General features: G+C 34.5%; 1 protein-coding gene across 1 annotated transcript in view; it reads left to right on the top strand.

Moving 5' to 3' along the window:
* SLC9C1 (solute carrier family 9 member C1) overlaps positions 1 to 18,479 on the top strand; it is an 83,088-nt gene that overhangs the window by 48,877 nt on the left and 15,732 nt on the right. Inside the window, exons 15-20 of the mRNA XM_044255046.1 lie at positions 8,553 to 8,748; positions 9,883 to 10,068; positions 12,054 to 12,203; positions 13,862 to 13,913; positions 15,138 to 15,286; positions 18,209 to 18,334. Of these exons, the coding sequence (XP_044110981.1) occupies positions 8,553 to 8,748; positions 9,883 to 10,068; positions 12,054 to 12,203; positions 13,862 to 13,913; positions 15,138 to 15,286; positions 18,209 to 18,334 (859 nt within the window). The remainder of the gene's footprint in view (positions 1 to 8,552; positions 8,749 to 9,882; positions 10,069 to 12,053; positions 12,204 to 13,861; positions 13,914 to 15,137; positions 15,287 to 18,208; positions 18,335 to 18,479) is intronic.

Here is an 18,479-nt window from a genome sequence, read left to right as displayed (position 1 = left end):
AATTTATATCCTGGGAGCTCCTGGATGGCTCAGTTGATAAAGCATTTGAAACTAGATCTCAGGGTTGTATGTTGAATCTCCACAGAAAATTTAAGAAACAAATTCATATCCTGAATATATTGGAAAATATTTGGGGTAGTTTATAATCAAATTACTTACATACACACAAAAAGTTACTTGAAGGAAAAAAAAGATAGTATAATAACTTTTCTCTTATTACTGAAGTAAATTTCATATAACAAGATTAACCATTTCTAAGTTATCATTCCATGTTATTTAGTACATTCACAATGTTGGGCAAACATCATCTGTCAAAATCCAAAAAATTTTTATTGCCTCCAATATAAAACCAGCACTCATTAAGCAGTCACTCCCCATTCTCCCTGCACACACCCCCACCAGCTCCTGCATCGCACTAGTCTGCTTTGTCTCTATGAATTTACATGTCCTGAATGTTTCATATAACTAGAATCATCGAACACATAGTCTTTTGTTTCTGGCTTCTCTCACTCCCCATAATGTTTTCATCTACATGGTAGAATGTATCAGTAACATAAGCTTCATCCACTTTGTAGCAGGTATCAAGACTTTATTCCTTCTTAAGGCTGAATAATAGTTCATTGTACAGATACATCATATGTTGTTTACCCATTCATCAGCTGATGGACATTTGGGTTGTTTTCATCTTTTGGCTACCGAGAACAGTGTTGTTAAGAACATTCATGTAAAAGTATTTGAGTACCTGCTTTCCACTTCTTGGGTATGCACCAAAGAGTGAAATTATTGGATTGTAAAATAATTTTATGTTTAACTTATCCCAAGGAACCACCAAATTGTTTTCCACAGAAGTTAGATAATTTTGAAATCAGGAAATATAAGTTTATCAACTTTCTTTTTCAAGATTGGTGTAACAATGTAGGTAATTCCATATAAATGTAATTACATATAAATTTTAGGATTTGCTTAATTTTGAAAAAAAAATGTCATTGAGTCTTTCATGGGTATTACATTGAATCTGCAGTATTGTCATCCTAATATTATTAAGCTTTCCAATTCATGAACATGAGGTGACTTTTCCTTTACTTAGATCTTCCTTTATTTCTTTCAGGAATGTCTTATAGTTCTTAGCATACAAGTCTTTGATTAAAGTTAATCCTATTTTTTCTTTCTTTTTAAGATTTTTATTTATTTATTTGACAGAGAGTTAGAGAACACAAGTAGACAGAGCAGCAAGCAGAGGGAGAGGGAGAAGCAGGCTCTCCCCTGAGCAGGGAGCCTGATGCAGGGCTCAATCCCAGGACTCTGAGTGGAAGGCAGTTGCTTAACCAACTGAGCCACACAGGAACCACTTCTTTTGCTTTTTTGATGCTATTATAAATGACACTGTTTTCTTTATTTCATTTTAAGATTGTTCATTCCTAGTGTATGATTTCTGTATATTGACTTTGTATTCTGTGAAACTTCACTGAATTCATTGATTAGCTCTCCTGTTTTTTGTGAATTTGTTGGGATTCTTTCTGTAGAAAATCATGTCATCTATGAATAGAGATAATTTTACTTGCTTCTTTCCAATTTGGATGCCTACTGTTTCTTTTCTTAGATTCAAGAGGAGGAAATATAGACCGTTCTTCTCAATAAAAGTATCAATTATGTAGCATCTTTAATCTACCACACTCAATAAATACAAGAAAGAGATTGTCATATTATAGGGTTTTTTAAAGCCTTCAATACTGACTAAAGCTATAACTTTTTAAGTAATTCTTTTTGTTGATGCAACTTAATGAAAGGGTGATTTTAAAAACTCCCCATAAGCTATCTCTGAATATCACTCATCTCAAAGTGATTAGTGCAGATCCTGGTGCCATATGGCTTGGTTTAGAATCTCTGTCTCTGTCATTTATTATCTGAATGAGCATTTCAGTTTTCAGTCCTCAGTCCTTCAGTCCTCAGTATATATATATATACATATATATATGTATATATATATATGACCTGTGACAAAGTAACTGATGCATAATGGGCACCAAAATATGCAAGTTGGGTTCTCCTCTGTTTCCTCATGGAACTGTGGGAAAGAATACATGAATAGTATGTGTAGAAGTGCCTAGACCAGGGATTAGCACTGGGTAAGCACTTAACAAATGTGAGCATTTATTACTAAGTGCTGAATTCCAATAATAGAAGTATTACTGAAATGTTGAAATTGAGAAGTGACAGAATCACAAACAGAAAAAATCAGTCACCAAAAGAAACTGAATAGGAAAACACAAATAATTCTTAAAATTAAAAATTCAACTTAAATTATTCATACCTAAATAAGTCAATAATAGTTTATCTATTTTGAGGGGATACAGCTAGAGCTACAGAAAGAAGAATAAACACCTAGCATTAATTGGGTTTCCGTATCAGGGTCAGGGCTCTGAAAGAAAAAGATCAAGAACCTGAGATCTAAAGTGGTAACACTTGGGTAGATAAATCTGAAGATCTTGAACCCTCACAATTCCCAAGAATACCGTAGCCTGGCAGAAGGCAGCCACCTCTTTCTTGCTAGAGGATAATAGCCTCCTATCCCCTTCAAATGCTACAAAGACATCACAAGATAAAGCTTGTCTTTGTTTCAAGGTTATTCTCTACCACCTCTCACTGTTTCCAAGGTAATTACCCATATCAGATCTCAACACAGCTAGAGGAGGAAATACAGTGCTTTCTTGAGGAGACAATTTATCTACTGAGGGAATTACAGGGCCTGAGTAATACAAGCAAATACTGGTAGACATATAATGGAATGGATCTTGAGGGTATTTATGTTGTAAATAAGACCAGATTAGGGAAAATTTATTGGCATGATGGTCTTATCCATGATTCAAGGTTCAACATTCTGTTAAGGACACTTGGAACCAGTACAGTTAATCTCTTGGGATTGTTCTTTGAAGCTTGACCAGGCCAATAACCTACAATAAGTGAAGTATGGATGATAAAAACTGGAATATTTACAAAAATTATTATAAGAGAATGAAGGACCCATCCCTTTGCCCCCCTGGGAAGGACCAGAGGATGTTTACTTTCACAAGGCAACACTGTGAAACTCAGTGATAGATGCCCTCGGCCAGACGTGGTTGACAGTCGTTGAGGTTGCCAAGGAACTAGTCTTACTAGTATCGAAAGGATTTGGGAATGGCAGAAGACAGATGGCAGCACTCAAATGTCAAAAGCAAGGCGGGCATATTTATTTTGTGAACAGCAAACCTGGAATAGCAGTCAGAGTACCTTGGCCTGGGTATGGGTAAGATAATTTGTGTCAAATGACAATGTAGACAAATAGTAAACTACATTTTATTTGACTTTTCTAAAAATAGAGAACTGGTCAGCAAAGGGGTGAGGTCAACTACTGCAAAGGAAGATAATGATTCCCCACCCTTTCCTTATACCTAAGTCAGTTCTCAGAACCAGAGCCTTTGAAAAAGGTCTGTAATAACATCACAAACACATAGGATAAATATTCCCTCAATCTTTTCTCAGATGGACCTTTAGTCACTTTACTTAAAAAATTACTTTTAAGTAGGAAAAAAGAGAATACTGAGACTTTTAAAAAGACTTTGGAGGGAATATAAATAAGCAAACAAACAAACAAAAGACCAGAGGCTTGAAATGCTATCACAGTTCTCAAATTAGAGAGGAAGCTTTTAGGTTAAGTCTCTGACCCAGTCTGCTTCATAGTAATCCAGCAAGTCCACTGTGTGGTTATTTCTCTAAATCTCCAAGTGTATACATGGGATGAATATAGTCAGTGTGTAGCTGAACATTCACATTGTCTTGCTGACCTATAGAATAAGAATATTATGGCAGGAAGGTCCAAGTGACCAGGTGGAACACTGGCCAAAATAGTCGTAAGAAGTAATATAGTATTCCAGGCATAAAGAAATTAACACCAACCTTAAAGATTTAAAGGAATTGAGAATAATCCCCACCATACCCCTTTCGATTCATCTATATGGCATAAACAAGTCAAATTACAGTCACTTATAAATTTAAGCAAAAGGTAACATCAACTTTATCCTTTCATCTTTTGAAGGGCATCTTGGCTCTTTCCACGTTTTGGTTATTGTGGACATTGCTGCTAGGAACATTGAGGTGCATATGGCCCTTCTTTTTACTACATCTGCATCATTGGGGTAAAAATCATGGAACACTACATCAAAAAAGAGAAGGGAGTTGAGGAAAATTGGAAGGGGAGGTGAACCATGAGAGACATGGACTCTGAAAAACAATCTGAGGATTTTGAAGGGGCCAGGGGTGGGAGGTTGGGGGAACCAGCTGGTGGTTATTAGAGAGGGCACAGATTGCATGGAGCACTGGGTGTGGTGCAAAAACAATGAATAATGTTACGCTGAAAAGAAAAAAAAAAAACTAATGATGTACTGTATGGTGACTAACATAATACAATTTTTAAAAAGTCAAAAAAAAAAAAGGAAACATATAAATAAATAAATAAATAAATGTCTGGTAGGAAAGAAAAAGGTAACATCAAGTGCAATGCTGTGGCAGATACGACTTTATTGCTGAAAGAAATCAGGAAAAGCAGTCTGTATTATAGTTTAAGATAGGAGGCCCCTGAACTTAAATCCTTTCATCAACATACCAAATCCACAGACACATATGGACCACTTCCCTCTCAAAAAAAGCCAGAAAGTAGCTGAGTGATTCTTACACATCAGGCTAATGAGAAAATACCTACACTGAAACAAGTCATAAAGGCTGAGACACACTGTCAGCATAAAACTAACTCTCTGGCATTGAGGCATGCGATCAGAAGGCAACTCGTGGTTCCCAGCTTCTCCATGAGAAGTAAAGGGTTTGGACCCAACATCTAGTGCCCCAACTTTTGAGACTTCCACTTGAGAGATGGGCCCCCAAAACATCCTCTCTGAGAGATAACTGGGCTTATGTCCACAAGATCCGAAGACTAGAATAGACCATGAAACAGTTCTTAATGAGCTTGCAAGGACAGTCTCTCCCGGAAATGAACTTGTGCAAGAGTTTGGCACCCTGGTTTTTGTGGTTGTCATCCAGAGGACACCCCCTATTAGTAACAGAAAAACATATGAAAGTATAAATCTCACTGGTAAAGATAAATATATGATAAAATTCAGACCACTCTAATACTGTAACAATGGTGGATAAATTGCATAAAAATCTAGCATAAAGTTTAAAAGTCAAAAGTATTAAAAAATAGCTACAATAATGGATACACAAGACAAAAATGGGTAAATTTAAATTATGACTGTCAACAAACTGGGTAAAGAAGTGGTATACCTCATCAAAGGCCATAGTTGGCAATCACACAGCTAAATTCATATTCAACAGTGAAAAGCTGAAGGCTGAAAGCTTTTTCTCTAAGATCAGGAGCAAGATAAGGAGGCCCACTCTCATAATTTTTATTAAACTTAGTATTGGAAGTTCTAGCCAGAGTAATTAGGCAAGAAAAAAAAGTCATCCAAATCAGAAAGAAATGAGTAAAACTAACATCTTTTGCAGATGTCATGATATATACAGAAAACTCTAAGAACTCCACAAAAAAAAATGTTAGAACTAATAAACAAATTCAGTAAAGTTACAGCATGCAAAATCAATATATAAATATCAGTAGCATTTCTATACACTAATAACAAAAAGGAATTAAGGAAATCCCATTTATAACTGTATTAAAATGAATAAAATACTTGGGAATAAATTTAACCAAGAAGGCAAAAGACCTGAACACTGATTACTGTAAGACATTGATGAAAGAAATTAAAGAAGATACAAATAAATGGAAAGATATCTTATGCTCATGAATTGGAAGAATTAATCTTGTTAAGATTGCCATACTACTCAAAACAATCTATAGATTCAATGTAATCCTTACCAAAATTCCAATTAACATTTTTTACAAAAGTTTCAAAAAATACTAATGTTCGTATGGAATCACAAAAGATCCTAAATCGCCAAAATGATCTTGAGGGGGAAAAAAAAGAATAAAAATGGAGGTATCACAATTCTTGATTTTAAACTATATTAAAAAGCCATAGGGATGCCTGGGTGGCTCAGTTGGTTAAGCCTCTGCCTTCGGCTCAGGTCATGATCCCAGCGTACTGGGATCAAGTCCCACATCAGGCTCCTTGCTTGGCAGGGAGCCAGCTTCTCCTTCTGCCTTTGCCTGCTACTCTGTCTGCCTGTGGCTGCTCTCTCTTTCTTTCTCTCTCTGACAAATAAATAAATAAAATCTTCTAAAAATAAATAAGTAAATAATTTTTAAAAATTTTTTAAAAGCTGTAATAAACAAATAGTATGGTATTGGCATAAAAACAGACACATAGATCAACGGGACAGAATAGAGAGCCCAGGAATAAACCCATGAGTATATAATAAATTAATTTATGACAAAGGAGCTAATGATATACAGTGGGTAAAGGATAGTCTCTTCAGTAAAATGATGTTGAGAAAACTGGACAGCCACATGCAAAATAATGAAACTAGACCACTGTCTTACATCATAAACAAAAATCAATTTGAAATGGAGTAAAGTAAGACCTGAAACTGTAAAACCCACAGAAGAAAACATGGGAGATGAACTCCATGATAGCATTTTTGCAATTCCATATTGAGTGAAATCATATGGCATTTCTCTTTCTCTGACTGACTTATTTCGCTTAGCAGAATACACTCTAGCTCCATCCATGTCATTGCAAATGGCAAGATATCATTCTTTTTGATGGCTGAGTAATATTCCATGATTTCCATGATTGTGTGTGTGTGAATACACACATGTACCACATCTTCTTTATCAGCTAATGGACTATGGGCTCATTTCATAGTTTGGCTATTGTTGATAATGGTGTTACAAGCACTGGTGTGGATATGTCCCTTCAAATCTCTATTTTTGTATCTTTTGGGAAAGTTTCTAGTAGTGCAATTGTTGGATGATAGGGTAGTTCTATTTTTAACTTTCTGAGGAAACCTCTTACTGTTTTCCTGAGTGACTACACCTGTTTGCATTTCCATCAACAGTTTAAGAGGCTTCTCCTTTCTCCGAATCCTGCATCCTTGCCAATTTCTATTGTTTCCTGAGTTGTTAGTTTTAGCCAATCTGACCATTATGAGGTATATCTTATTGTGGGTTTTGATTTGTATCTCCCTGACAATGAGTGATGTTAAGCATCTTTTAGTATGTCTATTAGCCATCTGATATCTTCTTTGGAAAAATATCTTTTCATATCTTCTGCCCATTTCTTTTTTTAAATATGTATGTGATCAATTTTTTAATTTAATTTTATTTTTCCAGTGTTCTAAGATTCATTGTTTATGCACCACATCCAGTGCTCCATGCAGTATGTGCCCTCCTTAATACCCACTACCAGGCCCACTCATCCTCCCGTTCCCATCCCCTCCAAAACCCTCAGTTTGTTTCTCAGAGTCCACAGTTTCTCATACTTCACCTCCCCCTCCAATTTACCCAATTCACTTTCCCTTTCCTTCTCCTCATGTCCTCCATGTTATTCCTTGTGCTCCACAAGTAAGTGAAACCATATGATAACTGACTCTCTCTGCTTGACTTATTTCATTCAGCATAATCTCCTCCAGTCCTGTCCACATTGGTACAAAAGTTGGATATTCTGCCTATTTCTTAACTGGATTATTAATTTTGGGGGTGTTGAGTTTGATAAGATCTTTATAGATTTTGGATATTAACCCTTCAACAGATATATCATTTGCAAATGACATAGCTCCCATTCTGTAGGCTGTCTTTTAGTTTTATTGACTGTTTCCTTTGCTGTGCAGAATTTTTATTGTGATGAAGTACCAATAGTTCATTTTTGCTTTTGTTCCCTTGTCTCCAGAGATGTGTCTGCAGCCCAGGTCACAGAAGTTGCTGCCTATGTTCTCCTCTAGGATTTTGATGATTTCCTGTCTTCACATTTAGGAGTTATTGATTTGATTTAATATTTGATTTAAATATTTTGATAAAATGTGGATTCATACTGTTTCATTACCACACATCCTGGGACTTTTATTTTTTTACAGATTCTATGCCTCAACAAGGAAAGATGCTCATGATACGTTGTTAACAAAAAGAAAAAAAGTTTAGAATGATATGTATGATAAAATTTTTGTGTTTACAGATAATGATTACATAAGAAAAAAGATTGGTCTAATATTCAAACTGTTAATAGTAATCATGTCTGGCAGGTGGAAGGAATTCCCTTTATTATTATTTTTTAATATTTCTAATTTGAATTATCCCATCTCATGACCAAAGTATTTCTATTAAATCTAAAAATGGATGAGAGTTGAGGAAGATGGGGGAAAAAAGAGGGGAAACAAGCCTCAAGACATCCAGCAGAGGAGGAAATTAAAAGTATAATATCTGAAGGGAGATGCCAGAAAGTGTTAGGTAGTGATTGCTCCTACCCAGAACTAAGCTGGGCTGTGTACTATAGATGATTAGAACAGAACTGAACTGAAAGTCATTCAGTGTAATTATTTTATTAGATAAAACTCTTTATTTTTTGTAGACATTGCATTCTTCGTTTATGCCATAAAATTGTATTTATGGATGAATTTGAGTATATTGGATATCTTGTGACACTAATGAATATGTTTCCTATTATAATTTCTTGGATACCTAACTTAAGTGAGATCTATGACCAGGAATTAAGATACTCTAACTACTCTTTTCTTGCATTTTATATCGTGGAGTCCCTATTTAAGGTAATCCAAAATTGTGGTATGTGTGTATCTGTGTATGTGTGAATATGTTATATGTCTCACAGAGAGATTCTGTAACTTCCTTTCCAACACTAACTACACAGAATTTTCTAAAGGAGTGTATGAAATTCTTTCTCACGTCCCAAAATTTAATTTTTAAAGGTAAATTTTTAAGGCAACTCAATAGAAAACATCCATATTTTAAGAACTGATTTTGTATTTGTAAACATAAATTTTTAAATGGTGTGTGTCAAAGGGAGTTTCAAAGGTATTGATAGTGTTCATAAATTTAGCAGGATAGTGTTCATTTTAATTTTTTTTAATACTAGATAGAGATAGGTAGAGTGATAGATATCCCTTCATGCCTGAAAAACATTCATGATTTGATTTTTAAATCTAATATAAAGGTAGTTGTAAAATGAAGAAAGGGTCAACAAACTGATAATAATATTGATAATAGTATTGTGTTATATAGACCAAAAAGTGAAAACTGAGAATATGAGTATATAGCATTATAGACAAAAACAAGGGAAAAGCTAGAAGCAAAACCATTGCATGCACAAGGGACATCACTCCCAGTGACTAGTGCTTGGGATAGATTGGTCAGCATGGATATTAGAGAGATGTTAGATGTTAGATGTCAGATGTGGAGGGTATGGAAAACGAGACATGGACATAAAGAATAAAGAGCTTCATAAGCCATGCTATCTCTTTCACTTCTGGCATCATCTGGCATCATCTACCATTTATAGTCTAATAACTTCTAAATTCACATTTCCAGCTCAGATCTTACCAAGAACCTCAGATCATATAGAAACTGATGACTGGATCTCTCCAACAAAATGCTATACAAACATCTCAAACAGCACATTCTAAAAAATTTATCTTCTCTAAACCTACTTTTCTTTCAGAATTCCACCGAAAACCCACAATCATCTTTAATACTTCCCACTCTCTTAGCTATGCTTTAATATTTAACCATTTGAATTTTAAATTAATATGCTTCCTTACTAGTATTTCAGACAAGTAATCTTAAGGTAGATCAGAAAAGAATCTAACTAGTGATGTTTCAGTTATTGTGGAAAATATTACAGTAAAAGCAAAAACAAGATAATGTATTTTTTTTTTAATCAACAGATGGCTGCAATGAGGAAAGAATATTTTTTACAGGCCTGGAACCTATTTGAGTTAGCAATTACATCCGTTGGCATCATAGATATAATTCTTATTGAGACAAATTCAATTACTTATACTCTTGATTTTATTCTAACAGTAATCTTTATAAAAATTGTTCGATTTCTTCGCCTACTACGTATTTTGAAGGTAAAGAACTATTAAATCATTCAATTTCAAATTTCTACTGACTGCTTCATGAAATGTGGACTAAGATCAGTTTAGTAGTTTTATGATTTCCACTTTTTATTGAGATGATGTTTATATTTTAAATTTTATAACCCTTCCACAAATTAAATTTTATAACATATTATTTTATGAATATCCAAATTGTATGTGCAATTTATTTAGTACATGAAAGTATAGAAATACTCAGTATAGCTTTTTCTTTGAATAGAGAACACATAAAAAATTCCATAGTAATGTAAGTATAAATTAACCCCAAAGTAATGTTTATTTTTATAGATACCTGGTATAAAACCTGGAAATCAACAAAACAACCATGCACACCATTCATAGTGACAAAGCAAATAGTATAAATTCATACATATTAAGAAGCCAAAAATTATGCATTTCATGTTTTTTTTCCCAATTTATTTATTTTCAGAAAAACAGTATTCATTATTTTTTCACCACACCCAGTGCTCCATGCAAGCTGTGCCCTCTATAAAACCCACCACCTGGTACCCCAACCTCCCACCCCCCCCGCCACTTCAAACCCCTCAGACTGTTTTTCATGTTTCATAAATTCATAGTAACATAAAATCACAGCATCAAAAATAACCTTATTTGTCTAATCATCTTTCTATAACAAGCATGATATTATTTATTATCTATACAATTATTTCAATGACATGGGACTCACTCCATCACAAGGCATGTGAAGTATATATATGGAGCAAGGATACATCCCCTCTCTTTCACTGGCTCGCTCTATTCATACAGAAACAAGACACATGCACATTTAAGCACTGTGAGAGGAACAAACCTAAGGGAAACGCGGTTCATCTAGAGATAAAACTAACAGATTAGAATCTGTACATTTAGAGCTTTCTTAATATGCTTAAAAAATACTTTTGCTAAGGTCTAAAAGGATGCAACTAGTAGCTTTTCCCATTTTAGTGTTAAATAAGACTGCAAGTAATGCTAGTGTGCAATTTGACCTAAGGAAGACAAGCAAAGCGTATTCCAGGGACTAGTTAATTCTTTCTGATTGGAGGATATACGGGGTCTACCAAATATTTTAAGTGAAGAAACTGGTAAGCCACCTAAGGAAATTTTGTTTAGGTATTGAGGAAATTCTGAACCCTTAACTTATATCAAATGATAGGCCCTGGAACATGAGGACAAATTAGACACACTCTAGAGAATTTGTAGAAGGAAAATGACCTGTCATCTAGATGCTCCAATGTTACATTGTAAGGTAAGTGCAAAACAGAGTATGTACAAAATGCTAACACGATTTTTTAAAAAGATGTCTTTTATTAGGTGATGCTTAAACTGAATATTGAAGGATGAGCATAAATTAGTGCTTTGAGGATTAATGGCAGTTGGTCGGCGGGGAGAGTATGAAGAATATGGAGCATAGACAGGAAAACACGGGAAACAGGGAAACAGCCGACTATGGGAAAGTTAAAGGACTGCAGAGTGGTAACAGATAATCTAGAAAGTTAAACCTCAGCAAAGAAACAATGAGAAATTAATGGTGGGGTCAAACAAGGAGTATAGTTGTGGTGGGTTCTAACTCCCAAATAAACCTTCTGGTAAGAAGGTTAGTAGAAGATTTCACAGGTAAAAGTGGCAGTACTTTATACACATTTATGACAAGCCCAGATTAATTGCATTGTTTTCCAAGAATTTAAACCAGTTGGAAGTAGTATTCAATGCTCTATAGGGGACATAAGTAAAGAGTAAATTCATAACTTCACATAGGTGTCCAGCACTATTAATTATAGGGAAATCACTCTGGTCATGAAGTTATAAAATTGCCATGAATAAAATAACCTTGACAGGTTACTATAGTTACTGTTGAAAACATGTTATTTCTTAATATTTTATACTTTAGTTAAACTAATCAATATATAACTAACTAAATGTGTACAATTTATAGTAAATGGTAGTTCCATTTTTTCCAGCTCATAACCCCAAAGTTGCTGCAAATAATAGATCAAAAGATGAGTCACCAGCTGTCCTTGAAATATGCTATACTAAAAGGATATGTCCAAGGTGAAGAAGATATAATGACTATAATTGATCAGATTTCAAGTTCTAAGCAGGTTAAACAGGTGAGAAAAACTTTCATTAGTAAGGTAAGGGTTTATTCCTCCAATCTCTCAGTTGCCCCCACCCATTATGTCCTCTGTCTATATATGTAGATGTGGTCTTTGACACAATTTGCTAAGTAATTTGTGTAAAAACTTAAACTAGTCTACATATGTATTATTCAGAAGCTGAATATGTCTGTTACTGAATTGTCTGTGCCACAGTAGCAAATCACGAGGCTTTTGCAAGCCACCTTTTGGGGCACATGAAACATATGTGCAGTGGTCATTAGCTCCCTCCTGATGCAAATTCCAGGCTCTGTCAACAACAGGTGCACTAAATAGGAAATATTGGAAGATGAGATGTAATGGTAATGTTAAGCAAAGGGAGACTCCTCATAATTCCTAAAGGCTCCCTTCCTCTCTCCCTGCCTGATTTTCCCACAGTAAAAGAAGCAAATGAGGGAGATCTGCCAAGGGAAAAAGTAAGAATAGCTCATAGAAGGAAACCTTGTCTAATTTCTTTAAACCTTGTCTAATTTCTTCATTACACAGAGAAAGAACAACAACAACAAAAAAAGCCAAGAGAGGTTGAATGATTATGCTCAGTCACATGGCTAGTAAACAGCCTAGAGAATTCTAGGGCCTAAGTTCTGGATTTTCACTTTTTTTTTTTTTAACTGTTTACATTATTTTTTTTCTTTTTCTTTTTTTTTCCAATTTATTTATTTTCAGAAAAACAGTATTCATTATTTTTTCACCACACCCAGTGCTCCATGCAAGCCGTGCCCTCTATAATACCCACCACCTGGTACCCCAACCTCCCACCCCCCCGCCACTTCAAACCCCTCAGACTGTTTTTCAGAGTCCATAGTCTCTCATGGTTCACCTCCCCTTCCAATTTACCCAAATTCCCTACTCCTCTCTAACGCCCCTTGTCCTCCATGCTATTTTTGTTATTTTCACTTTTTTGACTGAGGTGATTGTTCTCACAAGTTTGCCAACTATGTGAAATACTTACCTTTCAAGGCAATGAGGAACATGTGAATGTCAAGTAATATACCCAAAGCTCTGTAGTTGAGAAAACAGAACATGTGTTATGTAGTAGAACACAAAAAGCAGTATCTTTCCTTTCTTCACCACCTGTAATTTTAAAACACTTTTCCTAAATTTTGTTACCTGCTCTTACCTGGAAACAGATATTTAGTACTGGAATTTGAGGATACACAGTAGGAAAAACAAGAGGAACTGAATCTCTGAGATGTCCAGCTTTAGTGCTCATTTTTGTTCTAACAGAGTTTGGCCAAACCTTCTACCTAATTTAAGACTGAACGCTTTCCCTGAGGCCCCAAAGTTGAAGAGGAAAGCATCAACCGTGCTTGTGTTTTTCAGAATCAATAGTACCCTAAAGCAGGTTACTTTAAGGAAAAAGAAAAAAATATGATTTGCCTTTGGGGTTCTCAAAATCAACCTGGTAATGCCACTTTTTATTCTTTTCACCAACTTGCTGGAGAAGCATAAAATTTATTGCACAAAGTTTAATTCTCATCCCTGAAAATTTCCCCATTACATGTTTTCTTTAAAGTTATTAGTTAAGTTAAAAAAAATTCATCAGTTGCAAATGTAAAGATATTTTATAACAGTTTTTTCTCCAGGGGGATAAATCTTCTTTTATTTGGTAGATGTTATTAAGGAGGATAATGAAGAATACAGCACATGCTATGAAAGAGCTGGGTATGTACCCTTCACCCTAAAGATTAAGCACAACCATCCCTTATTATCATTACTTCAGAGAGGCAATTATTTTGATAAGTAAACTAATATTTGAGGAAACCTATTTATTACTAATAATAAAGTATATAACTTCAACAATATTATACCTTTGGTTTGGATGGGTTTCATGTAATATTACCTCTCCACACTTGTTTTTCCTGCCTTACACCTCAATAAAGACCTTTCAATTTCTTATTAAACACATTAACATTGCATGTTTATACATACTATTAATCACCTTATAAATTCTGTTTTCTTCCAAACCAAAAGTACACACACCATCCCGAGCAATACAAGGAAAAAAAGTTATTTTTCCCCCTTCACTTGCCACAGAGTTACCATCTGAGGATTTAGGATTTACAAGCTGAAATCAGAAAAGAGTCTCACAGATCTCTGATACGACTGCTGGGAGCCTCCATGCCTAAATATGGCAATAGCTTCTTCTCTGAGTCATGCCATGTAATGCTCCTAGTACAGGGTAAATCCTGGGAGTGGGACAGACACACTCCTATACCATAGAGTTCATGTGGGAGGGGAAGAGGGTTTGGTACCAGGTAGTGGGCAAGAAAATGACACAGCAAATCTGAGAATTGACCAAGACTTGAGAGATTTTGCATGGCAGATAGTTGTCAAGTGAGACAAGAAGCCAACACAAAGGAAAAGCCAAAGTGTAGAATCTTAAGTGAAAGCAACTCTCATGGGCATTCAGGAATCCAGATAAGACAGGCAGAAGAGCATAGATGAGTCCTCTAGATGCTCAGGAATGCTGGGTGGACAATAACCAAAGATGGATGAGAAGACTTAATCAGAAGCCATACCTAAGGCACTGTTTGAAGTCTAAAATCATAGTCCAAACAGAATAGAAAAGTAGAACATAAACTCCAGACCTAGGGCCCAGGGGAGCCTTTCAATATCCTATACAGGTATATCAGTATAATTGTTAATCCTAGGACTAGGGTTGTCTGTCCTTCCTCATGGGCTTAGCTCTAAGCAGACAAGAAAATAGCAAGCAGAACTCTGCAGCCACTAGTGAATTATGACTGATTGCAGACACCTCATCAGGAAGATATACATTTATCTGTGTTGAGGGTTGTATTCCATGGATTTAGAGTGGGAACACTAGCTTATTGTCCACATGAAATTTTTAAATAATATTCTTATTTTATCTGAAAATTTATTTTTCAGGCTACTTAGAGTATGATCACCCAGAAATCGCTGTTACTATGAAAACAAAGGAGGAGATAAATGTCATGCTCAATTTGGCTAGAGAAATTGTTAAGGTTTTTAGGTCAAAAGGTATTATTCATAAAATTGAAGGCTCTGAAATTAATAAGGTAAGGTAGTATATTTTTAAAGCAAATATACTTACTTGATATATAGTTGTTCACGATCTTCAAACCTACTTCTGATTTTCTAATATAGGCCATCTCTGAGATAGGAATATCTCTAACTTAAAATAATTGCCTAACGAAAAACACCTACCATAGAGCATTTCCTTCCTGATCTCCAATGCTCAATTTCTTATTCCCTTTCTTGGCACAGTGAGAGACCATTCCTTTCTATGCTTTTCTCCCAAACCATTGGTATGATAAAACTATTTATCATCCTAGACTACAGTAGAAATCAGTATCTTTCTAGGAACTATCTATGCCACTGAAATAACTTTTTCAATAGACTCCCATAATTTATAAGAGCATTCAATTATATGACAAAAATTCACTACATTTTCTTTCAGTTATTTAAATGGTACCATGACATATAAAAAAAAATAGAGGGTCACAACTAATTCTGTAAGTACAAAATTTACTCTCCAGATTGGGAATGGTATGAGAAAAAAACCAAAAGCTATTATGCTTGTGAATATATATACAAAACTTTTAAACATAATGGTAGCTAATTTAATCTGGTGGTATATTAAAAGTTTAGTATATTATGACTAAGAATCTTTTAGCTCTCAAAATAGCTATATAACTTATTAAGAGTTTAAAAAATTTAAGAAAAAGAAAAAAAATTGACAAAATTTATTACTCAAAATATTTTTAAAAATTCTCATGAGGCTAATAAGAGAAGTAGAATCCTTAACTGAATAAAGAGTTTCTATTTAACATTTAAAAGAAACATTGTATTAAATGGTAAAACATAAGTATTACAACTAAAGTCAGGACCAAAAGGAAAATCAACAGTGCCTCTCCAAATATTGAGTGCCTTGCTGGAAGTCTTAGCCAGGTGAAGAAAAGAAAGAAAGGAAATTGAGAGATAAAATTTTTGGAAAGATGAAAAAGATGAAAAAGAATCATATATTGATTCTTTAAAATCCTAGGAAAATAAACTAAAATATGTAGGATTAATAAGGTAAATCATAGGGTATTCAGAAATAATACTGACATTCAAAATTTTTCCTCAACTAAAGAAAAATATTCTATTCACTGTATTGATTAAAAACTCTAAATCCTTAAGTGTGAACCTAACATAAAATATATAATATCTATGTGGCAAGAACTGAAAGGCATATTTGAGCAGGCAGAAAGATCAGTCATCCTAAAGATGAAACAATGGAAATTATCCTATTTGAGGAACAGAAATAAAAAGGTTGGTGAAAAGTGACAAAATCTAAGGGACCAGTGAGAGCCAATCAAGTGGACCAACATGTGCACTGTGGAAATTCCACGAAGTGAGAGACAGAGAAGTAATGGAAGAAGTAATGGCTGAAAACTTCCCAACTTAGATGAAATACATAAATATTAATATCCAAGAAGTTCAATAAATTCCAAGTAGGATGACCTGAAAGAGACCCACACCAAGACACATTATAATCAGACAAAAGAAAATTTCGAAATCATCAATAAAGAAGTAATTCATCCCATATAAACAATCCTTAATAAGATTATTATCAGATTTCTTATCAGATACTTTGGAGACCAGAAGGAAGTTAACTGATGTATTTGAAATGCTAAAAGAGAAAATAATCTATCAACCAAAAATCCTATATCCAACAAAACTGTCCTGCAGAAATGAAAAAGAAATTAAGACAGTCCCAGATAAACAAAAGTGAAGGGAGTTTATTGCCACTAGAACTGAAAGAAATGATAAAAGGAGTCATGCACATTGAGTAGACACCTCACAACAGAGGATATTCAAATAACTGACACATAACAAAAGGTACTAAATTTCATTGTCATAAACTTAACACAAATTAAAACCAAGTGAAATACCAATACACAACCATCAGAACACTTAATTTGTTTTTAAAGATTTTATTTATTTGACAGACAGAAATTACAAGTAGGCAGAGAGGCCGGCAGAGAGAGAGGAGGAAGCAGGCTCCCCGCTGAGCAGAGAGCCAGATGTGGAGCTCGATCCCAGGACCCTGGGATCATGACCCGAGCCGAAGGCAGAGGCTTTAATACACTGAGCCACCAAAGCACCCCAGAATACTTAATTTTTTTTAACTGACAATTTTAGCTATAGGCAATGACGTGGAACTGGAATATTAGAGTAAGAGTGTAGTTTAACATAATCACTTTGGAATTGTTAGGCAGAATCTACTAAATGTAAAAATATACATATAACCTAGCAGTTATATTACAGAACCATATATCCACAGAAATGTATACATATGTACAGCAAACAAATACAGCAGCATTACAAAAGGCCAAAGCTGGCACACTCCAAATGTTGATCAAAAGTAGACAAAACTGTGGTATATCCGGATAACAAAATCCTCTACAACAATGAAAATGACAGGAATAAACTTCGGCTCCCTCTAATATTAGAGATGAATATCAGAAACATACTACTGAACAAATGAAACCAGACACAAACAAGTACATACTTTTTGATTTTATGCAGATAAATCTCAAAACCAAACAAAGTTAAACTCTGACAAAAGAGGTTATCTTTAGATAGATGAAATGACTAGAAGAGAATATAAGGATTTTAGGTGTAGTAAATGTTTTATTTCTTAATCTGGGTGCTGGTTACCAAGATCTTTTTACATTGTAAGTGTTCTTTGAGTGGATATTTATAATCTGTGCACTTTTTGTTTATGTGCTATAATTCAGTTTTTTAAAAAGTTTACTTTAAATATTTAATCTATGACTTCAGAATGATGATAACAGAAAAATGCTATCAGTGGGGAGAAGTTGAAGGTTTCCATAGAAGAATAAAAATCTCAGAAGAGTACCAAGTCATAATTTTGTAAGCATTCTGTGAACACCAGTTTTGTTCATCTTCTTTCTTAAATTTTGTGGTTTTAGTTAATAATGGCCAAAAAAAGAGAGATACTTGATTTCCTACCTATTATCAAGCCCCTTACTATTGAAGAAGCACTCTACCATATTCCATGGCTAGACAAAGACAAAGACCATATACAGTTCATTCGGGTAATATTTTTATTTTCTAGTAATACCATCTATAATGTGCCAACAAATGATTTTTTTAATAAATACTGTGATACTCTCCAGCTTAAAACTCCATGCATAAACATCGCATCTGAAGTTATAAAGATCTATGGATATCCACCTTCAT

Source organism: Neovison vison, chromosome 6 (assembly GCF_020171115.1).
Source record: "Neovison vison isolate M4711 chromosome 6, ASM_NN_V1, whole genome shotgun sequence".
NCBI classification, from domain to species: Eukaryota; Metazoa; Chordata; class Mammalia; order Carnivora; family Mustelidae; genus Neogale; species Neogale vison.
The sequence above is the reverse complement of the archived record's forward strand: the minus strand, read 5'-3'. Positions and strand labels throughout refer to the sequence as shown.